This window comes from Aedes albopictus, chromosome 1 (genome assembly GCF_035046485.1).
Source record: "Aedes albopictus strain Foshan chromosome 1, AalbF5, whole genome shotgun sequence".
NCBI classification, from domain to species: Eukaryota; Metazoa; Arthropoda; class Insecta; order Diptera; family Culicidae; genus Aedes; species Aedes albopictus.
Window position 1 is genome coordinate 291,959,203 of NC_085136.1, and position 15,090 is coordinate 291,974,292.

A 15,090-nucleotide genomic window follows, 5' to 3' on the forward strand; every position below is an offset into this window, starting at 1 on the left:
TGGTGTCAGACCGAAGAGCAGTCGTGGAAGCGACTTTGTGAAACACTCGAGGGATTTTGTGATCATTGCTGGAAATATCACTTTAATTCCTTTGTCGCCTTCGAAGGTTCATTGTAGTGATCAATGAAGCTACGTAAGAGCGGTCGACCTGATGCACTATTGTTACAGACTGATACGAAGGTTTAACGTAGCTGCCGTCAGAGTTAGGTCGTCCACGTTGGGCTGTGGAAAATCGCTTTTCGTTGATATCGCTAACGCAAAGCGTAGGTGAGGGGGGGGGGGGGGGGTGTAACATTAAACTAGCTTCCAAAAAATTTTGCATACAACCCTGCTGAACAAACAAGCTACGGAAAAAACAGTTCAATAACAAGACTTGAGCGGAAGAGGAATATTTCACGAGATATGCTGGAGGTTTCTCCAGAGATGCCTTTACAAACTCTAGATTCTTCAATGGGAGTTTTTCCAGCAATTCTTTGAACAGTTCACCTTACAAAAAACTCTCAGAAAAAAATCCTGAAGGAGAAACTCCTCTCTAAACTCCTGCAAAATCTGGTAGAATATCATTGAGAATTCAAAGAGCAATGGAAAAAATACATCCTTCACTCAATTTGTTGAGGTACGACATGAGGTATTTTCTTTACGCATGTTTTGAGCTTTCATAAAAAAAGAACTTCTGTAGAATGGTGCAGGGATTCCTCCATGATTGCCACCAAGAACACTTCTAAGAATTACCCCAAGAATTGTTCCACAAAATCCTCCAGGGATTTCTTTTTGAAATTCTTTCAAGAATTTCTTCAGTAATTCAACCAGGAGTTTTTTCGAGGGATTCCTCCGGGAATTCTTCAAGGGTTTCCTTCAAGAAATTTTTCCAGAAATTTCTCCTCCAGGTATTCCTCCAAGGATTCCTCCAGAGATTTCTCAAGGAATTGGTTCAAGGGATCCCTCCAGGAATCTCACCAGCATTTCCTCTAGGAATTCCTTCAGATCCAGGTATTTACCAGAAATTCCGCTAAAGATTGTTCTAGAGATTCCTCCAGGAATTTCTCCAATGATTCTTCTAATAGTTCATCCAGATATTCCTCCAAGAATTTTCCAGGAATTCCTCCAGAAATTCCTCTGGAAATTCCTAATGGAATTTCTGCAGGGATTCCTTAAGGAGTTCCTTTGGAGATTTCTCGATTCCGCCAATGATTCCTCCAGATATTTCTCTAGAGATACCTCATAAAAGTACTGTAGAAATTCCACTAGGGAATCCTCGAGGAATTTTCCCAGAAATTCATTAAAGGATTCCTCCGGGGATTCTACCTGAAAGTTTTCCAGCGATTCTCCAAGAAAATCCTCAAGAAATTCCTCCAGGAGTTCCTCTGAAGTTTTCTCAATAATTTTTCTAGATATTCCTCCAGGAATTCGCACAAGCATGTCTCCAGGCATGTCTTCAGGAGCTTCTCTATGGAATCCTCTAGGGATCGCTCTGGGAATTCCTCAAGGAATTCTTTTGGGAATACCTTCGGGCATTCCTCCAGGAGTTCCTCCAGGGATTTTCACAGCGATTCCTGCAAAAATTTCCTCAGGAATTCTTGCCGAAATTAATCCAGTAATTCGTTCAGGAATTGCAATGGCAATTTATCCAGGAATTTCTCTAGGAAATCGTCCTCAAGAAAATTATACACGCATTATTCTAAGAATACACGGATTCCGCCAAGGATTCATCCAGTAATTCCACCAGGATTTATCAGTAATTTACCAGCAAAACCTCGAGGAATTTAACAGGAATACTAACACGCATGTTTTGATAGAAGTATGAACTTATTCTTAGTCAAAATGTGGAGGTTGGTGAAGACCAGAAATGTTTGGTGACGGGTAAAGGTAAAGGCTCTCTTACAGATGAAACATGACTCATAACTCAAAAAATAATCGAGCAAATAAAACAAAATTTGGCATGTGGATGATTTTGAAGATAAGGACGTTTCAAAAGTTGGAAGTCTGCGACCCCTCCTTTATCTGGGAGCAGCACCTCACTACCCTAATGAAACAAAATTGTCTGCATTATATGTGCAAAATGAACTAAATTTGACATGTGGACATTTTTGAAGACATGAAATGTCTGTGATATTGTAAGTCCTTCCAGAGGGTGGAGGAGGTTCGCATACACATAAAATATACATAATTGCATAACTAGGAAAAAGTGTACGGCCAACGGTTATTAGGCCGAATGAAGAATAGCTCGAATGGACATCAGGCCGAATGTGCATTGAATCCACAGGCATAATGATCACCATGCCATCTTTGTCACACAGGTTGGACTTCCAGCTGCTTATAATGCTCACTCCATCACAGGTTTTTCCTTCTTTTAGTAATAGGCTGTTCTTTCAAGACCCGCTTTCTTCACGGACCAACTACTCAAATATACTGCATATTCAAATATTTCCTTCTTTTTATCGAAGGTTTTTCTTTCGAGTGGCACTGTTGAGTAAGTTTATGGCAGTTGAACTGTTACGGTCATATAAGATTTGTCGCTTTGGGTCACATTGATAAAGCATTGATTAGCAATCAAACCACCAAACGGCATTCTTATTCGGAGATTTTTTCCTTCTTTTAAAATAGACTGTTCTTTTGCACTGTTATGAAAGAATGGGCCTTCACATAAAAAAATCAGTAAAACGGAAGGGAGAAAATGTAGCTAATGGAAGATAACGTGCTTCTGGGGCCGGCATTCAAATGTATATACAAATTAATTTACATAACCTTTGATACCATACAACTAAATCATGAATGAAATAATCAACACGATTTTTGAGGAATTCAATTTGTCCTCATGGTGACTATGTTCATATGTAGAACAAATTCAGAAAATTAACAAAAAACTGAGACGTAGTGCATGAGCAAAAATTAAAATGGGCAATACAAGGTTTGCCGGGTCAGCTAGTTTTATATATTATCTCCGTAGGCAAATTACTTATCAACGGTATAGCATAAAATATGCAGGGGTGTCCATTTCGCCCCCTACCGTTATTTCAATCTTGAAAAGTTACAGGATTCATTATCCATTATTTTTTCACAATGAAAAAATCTAACTGTTGATAATTTTTGAAACATGTTGTGAATAAAGTAAAGTTGCAATAGTATAGATAAAATTTTAAGTTTTTCTCGGGTTCACAAGTTTAACGTACTCATTTGCGTAGGGTGTCCATTATGCCCCTAACCCCCCTAAGTTTATTTGACCCAAAATAACTTTTTTTGTCTATTCTTTCTCCATATTGACTCACAGTTCAACAAACTCCAAGCTTCGTTGAATAAACCTAGGACTCGTGCTGAAAAAATCTTTTTTTGTAACTCGTTACATAAACATCCATTTTGAGATAATTAAGTTTCATGTTTCAATAAAATTAAAAAAAAAAAATTCACAGTGTATACGTTCTCCAAATAGTCCCACGAATTGTCTTACATATCGCCGAAGACAGCTTATTATCAATCAAAAAAACTGTTTTTGATTTTTTTTTTGAAAATGTTGGATGATTTTTCGATTTTGTGCTTCTCAAAAGTAAGGCCAGAGTCAAGATGGCAAAGTGATATTGCAAGTTGACCGTTTTGGTCATGAAAAATGGTTATACAAAATTTGAGATGAATCAAAATATACAAAAATAAAATTCAATGAAAAAAAACGTCATTTTCGGTAGAAATGCTCTGAGGTAATTATCGAATTGTTGAACAGTTAGCACTGTTTTTTTATTTTCATTTGTTTTCCGTGCATAATTTGGTGGTAGTAGAAATATATCTACATTCAGTGATCGTCTAGAGGGTGATACACAAATTATGTCACGCAAAAATCGACCTTTTTTCAAGCCCCCCTCCTACCAATGCAATGTCGCACTTTTAATATGGGACATAACAAACTTTTGTATGGGTCATCACGTTTTGCAACCCCCCATCCCCCCTAAAAGCGTGTCGTAATTTATGAACGCCCCTAGTCATTACTCATACTTCCCATTGAATTAAGGTTTCCTTAACCCTATAATACCCAATCCCGCCTTTAGACGGGGTATAGTTTGAGCATTTTTGTAATTTTTGTTTCGCGGTAAATCAAATTTTTTTATATTTTTGGCTGATATTTAGGACTGTTTTGTATATCTCAAATTAAATGTTGGTGTATTTTAAAGCATACTACTAAAATTTATGTTTTAGTCACCTTTCAGAAGTCATTGTTTATTTTGTTTTGAATCGCTACAATTGACATATTTTAAATCATTCTATCCTAGTTTAATAGTTTAAGGGAATCGAATACACTCTAAAATTATTTTCCTTAAAATCACACAGAAAATAAAATTTTCCATGAAAAAAAAATTAAAATATAAATATTTCAACAATAATCATAAAATCTCAAAATGTTTTCATCTCAAAAAATCTGTACCCCAAATACGCTTCTAGAAAAAATATAAAAGTATGGGAATGTTCAAAAATAAAAACTAGAAAAATCTAAAACTGAAATTCACGAAATCGAGAATTAAAAAGAATCGTCATCCAAAACATGTTTAAAACAATTTTAGATGACGAAAAATGATATTTAGATCAAAATCAAACATTTGGGTATTAGAGGGTTAAATCCCATTTTCTATGGAATCCAAATTGTGAACGCATCCTTAAGTTGGTTCATGCTAATGTTGACCGATTCTCGCTAATTGTTGAATGGTTAACCCCGGTAGTCAAAAATTTAAATTATCCGTTACTTATTTATCAGATTTTATCTTTCAAGTTTCATGGGTGTTGTGGTGGAATCTTTCCTTCGATACGAACCAATTACACATATTGATAGCAGCTTCTTTTAAGCAGCTTCAATGCTGTAATGAACACTTTATTTAATTAAACTATTAAATATTATAAACTCTTATCTCAAAACTTTCTATACATTTTTGCCCATTTCAATGTGGTCAGTTTCACTGAACATAAGCACAACAATGGGTGTTTCAGAAGGGTTTCGGAGGGGCCCCAGAAGCCCCAGGGTTTCTTTGGAGTCTTCAAGGGGGTTCCAGGGATGATTCAGAATAGTTTCAAGGGTTTTCAGGAGAATTCAGTTCAGGGGGGTTCCGGAGTGGTTTCCGGGTGATTCCTGGAGAATGTAGAGAGTAATGAGAGAAGATTCACAGGTTTCCTGAGGGGTTTGAAGGCGTTTCGGGGTTTCAGGGTTGTCTCCCTGGAATGCCCTTGAAACTCCGTGAAAACCCTTGGCACTCTCTTGAAACCTTCTGAAACCCGCTTGAACACCCTGGAACGACCTTGAGACCCTCTAAAACGTCCTGAAACTCTTTGGAACGCTCCTGTAACCGTACGAAACCCGCTGAAACACCCTGAAACGTCCCAGAAACCCCCTGGAACATCCTTGAAAATTTCTAAAATTCCCCGTGAAACCCCTTAAAAATCCCTGGAACCTCCCGGAACTCCCTGAAGCCCACTGGAACGACCTGAAAGGTCTCTGAAACCCCATGAAACGCCCTCTCACACTCCGTGTATGTATCTCCGTAGAACGCACCTGAAACCCCCTTAAACACTCCTAAAACTCTCTGAAACGTCCTCTAACCCAATGGGACGCCCTTTAAATTCCCTGAAACTCCCTGGAATGCCCCTGGGACTCCCTCAAACCCGCCAGAACACTCCTGAAACTCCCTGGGACCAGAGTTGCCCAATATCAGTCATGTCATTTTACTACTGATTTTGTTCAAACTTCACTAGCACTTAACTCTAAAGGCACCTGGGGAAAGCACATTTATTATCTGTTTCCAGAAGTGCCAACAACTAATCATCTTTATGCGTACCCTCACCGGAACATGGTGGGGAGCCCATCCAAACGATCTGATAAAGCTTTATCGGACAACGATACTGTCGGTTCTCGAATACGGTAACTTTTGCTTTCAGTCAACCGCAAAAACACACATCCTGATTCCTGAAGCTAGAGCGTATCCAGTATCGTTGTCTTCGGATCACGTTAGGCTGTATGAACTCGACGCACACAATGAGTTTGGAGGTACTAGCAGCAGTACTCCCTTTTTCAGATCGTTTCGTGGAACTGTCGTTGAGGTTCCTCATCCGTTGTGAGGTGCTGAATCCATTGATAATTGAACACTTTGAAAAGCTGATCGAACGAATTCATCAAGCAAAGTTTATGACAGTTTACTGCCCATGATCGCATATCAGTCCCATCTTTGCTGGGTTTCCTATTCCTATGGGACAATTATGCGATCATAGGCAGTTTACTACTGGTAAGTTACTCTGGAGGTTAACCCTTCATCGAATGTTCTCAACCGTGATTGCTTTCAAGACTTCTCCAATTCCACTATAGTTTTTGAATTGTCTATGTTGCAAGAAATCCGTGGAATTCCAGATCCGCTTTAATTGGAGCACATTCCAAAAATGTTTGCAAGCAAGTTTGACCAAGTCAGTTGCGACAGAAGGTTTTTCACTGACGGGTCAAAAACAAATGACTCCACTGATGGATTTGGTGTATTTAATGAGCTTCATAGCGCCGCCCATAAACTTCAAAGTCCTTGCTCAGTATATGTCGCAGAATTGGCATTAGAGCAAATCGCCTCTCTTCCCTCTGATCAATATATCATTTTTACGAATATTCTCAGCTCAATTGAGGCTATTCACTCCATGAGGCCGGTGAAGCACTCCCCGTATTTCCTGAGCGAAATTCGATCAATTTTGAGTGCTTTATCGTATCAAGCATATAATATCACCTTGGTTTGGGTCCCTTTTCATTGCTCGATCCCGGATAATGAGAAAGCGGACTCGCTCGCCAAGGTGGGCGCTATGGAAGGCGATATTTATGACCGTTATATCGCCTTTAATGTTTTTTTGATTGCTCGTCAGCATGCCTTGGTCAGTTGACAACAAAAATGGAATGCAGGGGAATGCATGTTACATTCAATTCTCCCACAGGTCAAGGGGTTGGACATGGGTCGATATTTTATCAAGATAATGTGTCGACTTATGTCCAATCACTCTCTGGGCTCGCATTTCTTTCGAATAGGGCTCACAGATAGCAATCGTTGTAGCTGTGGTGCAGGCTATCAAGATATCGACCATGTTGTTTGGGAATGCCTTGAATACAGTATTGACAGATCCAATTTATGTGCATCCCTTAGGGCCCGAGGGAAACCAGAAAAGGAAAACATTAGAGATGTATTGAGTAAACTTGATCCTGAGTACATGAAGCTGTGTACAATTTCTTGAAACAACTGGAGTCTTCGTTTGATACCCCAGTCTTGTTGTTCCGCTTGTCCGCCTCGTGTCTTTGTTTGATATCCCAGTCTTGTTGTTCCGCTTGTCCGCCTCGTATCCCTTCAAAAATCGTCTGTTTGTATCGTTACAGGTTGTTTGTCCACTCTACGTTGGACCAGCAGCAATATGCCACACCTTGCTGTCACGTGTCAACGAAAAGCCCGTATATTATCCTATCCTTTCCTCAAATATTTTTATTCCTCCTAACCTCGACCAAACTGCGAGTTTCACGTTGGTCCTTAACCGTACGAACTAACATACACAGATAAAAATAATGAGATTTACACGTCATGTAAACTTCATTTTAGTCATGTAAACTTAGTGTTATGATGGTTTACATGATATCCCAAGTAACCAGTAAGCATTTAAAATAGCATTCCTTCAGCATTATAGTAGCCTGTACGACAAGGCGTTTAATGCTAATTAGCTGTATATGCGCCTAAAGTGCTACCTTACAGCAGGTTTTGGCAAAATAACGGGCTGTCTTAGTGCTATCCCTTCAGGAACGTCGTGACGAAATGTCAAAGAAGCGTAACGCCTCGTCGAGCAAAAAAAAAACGAAAATAGTTTGACGTCTGCTTCTCGTTCTCTCAGCCTGCTTCCCGCTTCATCGTCCTTCCATGTTCCAGTCGGTGATAGGTGGTACTTTTCTGCTGATTTTTGTAGTGATGTAGGTTTGAACTTACGATCCGGAGATTGATGAATCATATCTGCTTCTGATTCTGGTGCTCCTGATCCACGATGCTAAAGCTGTTCCGGTGGCGTGCGTTGATTTAATCGCCAATATAAAGAATGATTCGATAACAGCTTCAGATGCAACATCAAAAACTTGTTTTCATTGAGATGTTTCATCGTGGTAGAGGACTACGATCCCTTCTTTTAAATATCTGTGGAATATGATTCTTTCTTCTCTCTTTCAAACAATTCTATGACCCACCAAAGCATCCAACTTTTCGGCACACATTTTCCGACGAAATGATAAATAATTGGTGATTTTTTGATGGACAAATTCCCAAACCAATCCAGCTGCAGTAATGTTTTCTTTGGTGCTTTTGGATGAGTAGAGGAAAATGAAGAAACAAATAAGATGCACAAATTTGTAAACAGAAGCATAGGCTCTGTAAGAGAGAGACAATATGTGTTGCCAAATGCGTAACATATCTCACAACCTTTTTGCTCCTAGCATTTAAAGAGCAGTTGAAAAGCATTCTGATTGCTCCCAAGTGAAAACACTTCAAGCAGTTGAAATGCTAATTAACAGCCAAAAGCATTTGACCAGCACAGCTTATGCTAATTCAAGGCAGTTATGCATTCAAACTGCTTATGTAGGGCAGCAAGCAGTTTAAATGCATAATACGGGCTGATACACGGCTTATTCAAATGCTTAGTGGTTACCTGGGATATCATGTAAATTTGTGTTATATGTCATGTATACTCTCAGAGTCATCCTGAATTACATGACATATAATGGAAGTTTACATGATATTTCATGAACTTTACATGATATGTTATGTAAACTTCTGTGATATCCCATGCTCCAATTATGTGCATCATATGTCACAGTATTTTACACTCATTTTTCGATCTGTGTAGTATATAAATCAAAAATATGAAATTGTTAAAATTTTAACTGAATTCGGCTCCGTTATGCCTGTTGGCGCATGAGCCTTAAATAAATGATCAAGTAAAAAAAAACCTTTCACCTTTCCCTATCCCTTGGGATGATTAATAGGCTCGTGTTCATGGTGATGACACCAATTTTACAAACGGAATCGAACGTCTTGTCTTGTCTCGTATTGTACGTGTTCAATTTTCACCCCTGCAAAAAAAAACTGGAAAACTCAGGGAGTTGAAAAGACATCATGTTATCGATAGGTACTGTTACTGTTTGATGTGAAAATACCTCCTAGAACGGATATGTTATGTAATCGCTGAATAACATAAATTATTCTTCTTGAATTTTGTGAAACATCAAAAGTAAAACATAAAACCATGCAACGTCGATTCGACATGGACCTCTACAGTCCCGAGCAGAAGAGAAGTTATAGCAGAGCAGTAGTAGTAGTAGTGGTGGTAGGCAGTAGGAATTTAGCGCAAGCCGCAAAAGACACACTGGAAACGCACGGTACCTTCTGGTAGATCGAGTACAGCGTTGGCAACACTTGGTAGCCCCACTGGGACTGGGATGCGTACTTTTCGGTGGTGGATTGCCCACCAGTATTCCCGGTGGCCGACCCACCATTAGTGTTGGCTTGCTGTTGCCGTTGGATTTGCTGTTGCAGTAGTTGTTGCTGTTGCTGCTGCAGTTGCTTTTGTTGCTGAAGATGGCGCGTTGAAATAATTGGAAGGTCGGCGGCAGCAGCAGCAGCCGGGTTCATCGGCGAATACGAATTTGAATAAGCGGTTAACATACGGTTTTGATTACTATGGAGCTGGTTAGCAATGTAGGATGGTATATGGTTTTGACGGCTGGGTTTCGATAAAGATTGGGACAATGTTTGGGGAGATTTTTGGGGGTAGGGGGAAACCTTATGTTGGTCCTGAGATCGGGGTATGTAACGATTGTGGTAATAGTTGGTGAAACTGAAATCGGTGTCACCGGTGCCAGTTCCACCGAGAAGCATCGAGTTGACGTCCACAAATGGGTACAGCTGTTGTCGTTGATGATGGTAATGCTGAGGCTGATGGAGATGGGACGTAGCGAATTCCAGCGAAGCTCCTGCTGGTTTCAGCCAAGCTTTGCCCTGCGGGTAGCCGAACGGTTTTCCACCGTGGTAGCCGTTTGTGGCGGCGTGCTGTCCGTGTGGGATCGTCAGATGGCCAGTTTTGGAAATCAGCACACGCACACGTTGCGGTTGAACACGTACAGATTGGGGTTGATGGATGAATGATGAGTGATAAGTTTGAGCAATGATGGATGATGTTAGAGTGTTAATTTGATGATGTTTGTCAGATGAAACGAGACGGAACAGGGTGAAAGACAAAGACGTTTAAGTACACATGGCGTCATTTGGTCCTTATGACTATGGTTGGTGCGAAAAGCACTCAGCAGCTAGGTTAAGTGTTAAAGTGATGGGGTGAGATAGTTGAGTGATAGGCCTGTACAAATCATATTAGATTGTGCGGAAGGGAAGGATCTGGTGAAGTTATGAGAAGCAAACAATTTATTGTGTGTCTTGGAAGATTATCTCCAAGACATGATGGCAAATGGCTTGTATATCATTAACCTTCAGTGAACATTTGTTTCATATTTGAAGCGAAAGATAAACCAAATATTGCATGTTAGAGATAATCATAGGAATTGGATAAGTAATATTGATGACTAATGTTTTCTGAAGGTCATTATTATACATTACATGAACATTTCAAAATGCACATCGTTTCGAAGTGCTTGAAAATGAATAGCCCTTCTGAACCACACATGATCAAAAACACGCTTCTATCTATAAAATGATGAGATCCTATCTTTCTTGACCGGATTCTGATCTGACGCTACGGATTTGCCGGTGGGAATGGGGGAGTGTAGGACGAAAACAGAAAAGCATCCTCCTTTTTGTCTCCTTTTACCTAATCATCATAAAGTTCGAAATCTTATTCTGGTGCCATCGGAAGAGAAATGGTGCACGCTACTACCGAGCTGGGCCCAGACTGGGGGCATAAACTTACCTTCTTGTTGTAGGTATAGTAGTTGAACGTTTTCAGATACGTCCCCAACGAGAGGATGTTACACTTCGGGCACAGCTCGTTCGATTTGAGCTGCATCAGCTCCAGGATATAGAGGAAGTCCTCCGCAACGTAGTGGTCCTCCTCCAGGAAGACCACCAGACCTGTGTGGTTGTGGATGTGGGAGGGGAAGCGGTGAAGTCAGTATTTGGCCAATGTACATATAAAGTAGAGACATTATTACCCGTGTGATATTTGGTAGTTTCTAGCTGATCAAACACCCGGTTCGCCTTCCACCACCAGTGGTGTTTGGTTTGGGTGAATTTGGCCTCCCGGTAGTGGCCGTAAAGATCGGGATGTAACGCGTTGTTACACTTTCGTAACAGTGCTCTGGAATAGAAATGCATAAAAGGAGAAAAACTTTAACTAAAAGAACCTATCAGAAATCCATTTTCCGGAACGATCAGATTGCCTTCCATTAGCATTCGTCGTTTCCATTTTCCCCATAATTGCCTGCCAGGGTTCAAACCGGATTCCCCTTAATAACAAACATCAAACAAACTGAAAAAAAATGGACCAACCCGCAGTAAAGATAGAGAGCATCGAGTTCCATAATTTTCCTGCCTTTTCTCTGTATCACTAGTTCCATTTGCTTCAGCCAGCAGATCCCATAGCAAAGACCTGGCAAAGAAACGGAACTTTACACCCTATTATCTTTTACGGTCAGCAGCAGCCAGTCCGTAAAACTACTTGCCCTGAAGGTTCCATCCAAGAGATAAGCGGAGGAAACCTTGAACGCATAATGATCATTATAGCCGACTACGAAGGAAGTCTGTCCACCGTTCTTTCTTCGGCGAAACTTTCCACAGATTCGTTCGAATTTAGCGACATAGACTGGCCCTCGGATTGGAGAATGTTTTCTATATGAGCATTGGAATCGCATGGCTTCACAGAAACAGCCGTGGAAAAAAAAATAAAGCAACTCAAGTGGATGAAATTTTTAAATTGATTTTCCACTCATAGCCATTCGGTTCGGACAGAGGTCATTGGAATCCCTTTTCGCTGGGACGCCGGGTAAAGGATAGTCCGAAACCCCAAACATACAAACAAACAAGCAGGCAAACAAAAGAGGAAATCGAGCGGATACCATCATGTCGCTATAATAATACCGGCTTTGGCTGTTGGACTCGAATGGGAAATGCAGTGGAATTTATTCGACCATGATTCAGCGAATCCAGGGTTTGGCATGGTATGTTGGGTCCAAGTATTTAGGAGGGTGTGGAAACTAAATTGAAATCATGAATGATATTAGGAATTGATTTCAGGGCAGTATTTTATCATACCGAGACCGTTCATTAATTACGTAAGGTTTTATGGGATGAAGAGGGGGGTTTGAGAAATCTTTCGCATTTAGCATTAAGCAAGTCGCACAAATTCGTAGGTAGACCCAGACCGCTATTAGGCCTCCTTACCGGAAGTTACCAAAGCACAGAGATTTGGGGCTAATGACTGACTCTAATACAAGATTAACGCAATGCTCCAACGGCTGAAATCTATTCTAACCTCGTCTTTGAGACAGCTGAAGGATGGGAAAGAAAGATTAGTTGGACACCTAAGAAAGGTATGTAGAGACCTTTACGTCCTATCAGGTCCAGGTGTCACGGGAATTTGGATGTTGTTAGGGTTAAGTCCGAAGGATACGTTTGGTCAACGCAGCCGACCGCGTGCACAGCTTGCTACGATATTCTCTTCGGGTTTGGGAAATCTCACACGTCATATAAAAATATTTGGGATTTTATACAAAAAAATCATACAAGGGGGGAAGGGGCCCTCAAGCCCACAACATCAGATTAGAAATTCTTGCAAAAAATCTCTGGCGAAATTTCTGCGGAAATTATTCCATAACAAAACAGAACTTTGCTGTTGCATCTTCAAATTATCTGTTACAAATGTCACAAATTTTCAGTTCATAGTTTCATGGATGTTTCAAAAAGGTTTTAGAAGGTTTTATGGGGGATTCAGAGAATTTTCAGGTTTAAGGAATGCTGCAGAAGCGCTTCAGGGAGTATCGGAGTGGTTTCCGGGAGTTTAAATGGCTTTAAAGTAGGTAGCAATCAAGTAAACTTCAAGGGGGTTTTAGAGAGACATCGAGGTATTTCAAGACTTATACTTAATGTGGTTCTAGAGCGGGTTTTGGAAGTCTCAGATGGCCATCTTAGAGGGGTTTCCAAAAAGTTTCAAGGGGGTTTCAGACGAATTTTAGGTACATATTTCAGGAGGATTCAGGTGCTTGCGGGGAGTGTGTAAGTGATATCCGGAGGTCTCCGAAAGCTTTACAGAAGGTTTCAGGGATGTTCCAGAGGGGAGCTAGGGTATTTAAATGTGTTTCAGGGAGTTTCAAGGTATTTTCAAAAAAATTTCAATGCGTTCGTTTTGTTAGGTTATAGATTGCTTTCAAGAAGGTTTCAGAGATGTTTTAGAGGTTTTTTATGAGTTTTATATCGTTTCAAGACGTTTAAGAAATGTTATGGGGTATTAGAGGTTTAAAGGGCCCCTACGACCCTCTGGGACGTCCCTGAAATACCCTGAAAGCTTATAGAACACCCGTAGTTTCCCTGGAAAGTCTCTGGAATACCCACTCCTGAAACACAACTAAACCCCCCTAAATGCCCCTGAAATACCGTGAAGCGGTACCTTTCGCAAACTTCTTTACTGACGCGTGTATTTCTTATGGGGCTAGTTGCGACCCATAGTTTGAGAACGATGGCCCTAGAACATTCCTGGAACATCCCTGGAACCCCCTGCAACCCAACGAAACACCTTAGAAAAGCCCTTTATACCCCCTGAAACCATTGATACCTGCCGGAACGTCTATGAAGTCTCTAGAAACGCCCCTTAACTCCCTCAAAACTTCAAGTTCACGCCTGAAACTCCTAGGAACGCCACTTCAACTCCCTGGAACAACCCCACGCCCATGAAGCCTCCTAAAACCTCTGGAACGCACCGGAACCTTCTGAAGTCTCCTAGAATGCCCTGAAACCCCCTGAAGCTCTTTGGAATACTTCAGAAATCTTCTGAAACACTCCCTAGAGCATACCTGCAACATCCCAGAAAAGTCAATAAACCCCCTGAAATCCCTGAAGCATCCTGGAATACCCATAACACCTTCTAAAACACACACATGAAATCCCTCAAAACCCCTTGGAATGCAGCTGAAACTCCCTGGAACATCTCGGTAACGCGCTATAAATCTACAAAACTTCTGAAACCTCCGAAACGCGCTAAAACCACCTGAAACACCGCTAAACCACCCCTGATCAGACTTGGAAAGCGTCAATGTCAACACGAGCCGTCACGTGATTTTTTACAAAAGTGCCTCTCTCAATATCATCAAATCGGGAGACGATGACCAAGAGAGTAACAATATTCGCTCATTTTTCTGTCATGACGGAGCGTGACATGGTTGTAAACAAGGCAATCATTAGCATATTGATGGATTTTGTTATTGTTTGAATCCTTTAAATCATGAATATATGTCCTCTCTATCTATTAAACACAACGACTAGCCGAAATTTGCTTGGACCAGGTGAAAATTTTAACTTCAAAGCAATATGGAAGTTTTCGTCATGATTATTGCGAAATGACATGACGAAGTGCGCGAGAGCTCGTTTCATTTTATGACGATGAAAAGGCCTATTTGTTCATCGCCATAGGATGGTCACGACCAATAGCAGCACTGCCCCTGATACCCTTTGATACCTCATGGAATGCCCCTGAAATCTCCCGAACGCCTTTGACACACTCTGAAATCCTCTTAATTCCGCTGGAACACCCCTGAGACCACCTTGAACTCCCCTGAAACTTTGGAATACCTCTGAAACCCCTGAAACCTCCTGGTACACCCTTGAAACCGCCAGGACGCTCTAAAACTCCCTTTAATCTCCTGGAACACCCCTGACACCCCCTTAAAGCCAATTGTTCTACCTGTAGTGATCCTGAAACCCCTTGAAACATCATGAAACCTCTGGAGCCTCCTTGGAACCTCATGGAACCCCTAGGCCTCTGAAATTCCCTGAAACCTCATGGAACGCTGCTGAAACTACCTGTAACGACCCTAGAATACCATGAAACCCTTAGAAAACCCTTAAAGCA

The 15,090-nt window shown here is 40.9% G+C and overlaps 1 protein-coding gene across 2 annotated transcripts in view; it reads right to left on the reverse strand.

The window, feature by feature from the left end:
* Positions 1–15,090, reverse strand: part of LOC109421111 (alpha-1,6-mannosyl-glycoprotein 2-beta-N-acetylglucosaminyltransferase) — a 167,430-nt gene that overhangs the window by 16,820 nt on the left and 135,520 nt on the right. Inside the window, exons 7-9 of one of the 2 annotated variants that reach the window (XM_062846988.1) lie at positions 11,183–11,328; positions 10,942–11,102; positions 9,405–9,593 (exon numbers count right to left, since the gene is read on the reverse strand). In XM_062846988.1, coding sequence (XP_062702972.1) covers positions 9,405–9,593; positions 10,942–11,102; positions 11,183–11,328 — 496 coding nt within the window. The remainder of the gene's footprint in view (positions 1–9,404; positions 9,594–10,941; positions 11,103–11,182; positions 11,329–15,090) is intronic. The other variant, XM_062846989.1, reaches the window with a different exon arrangement.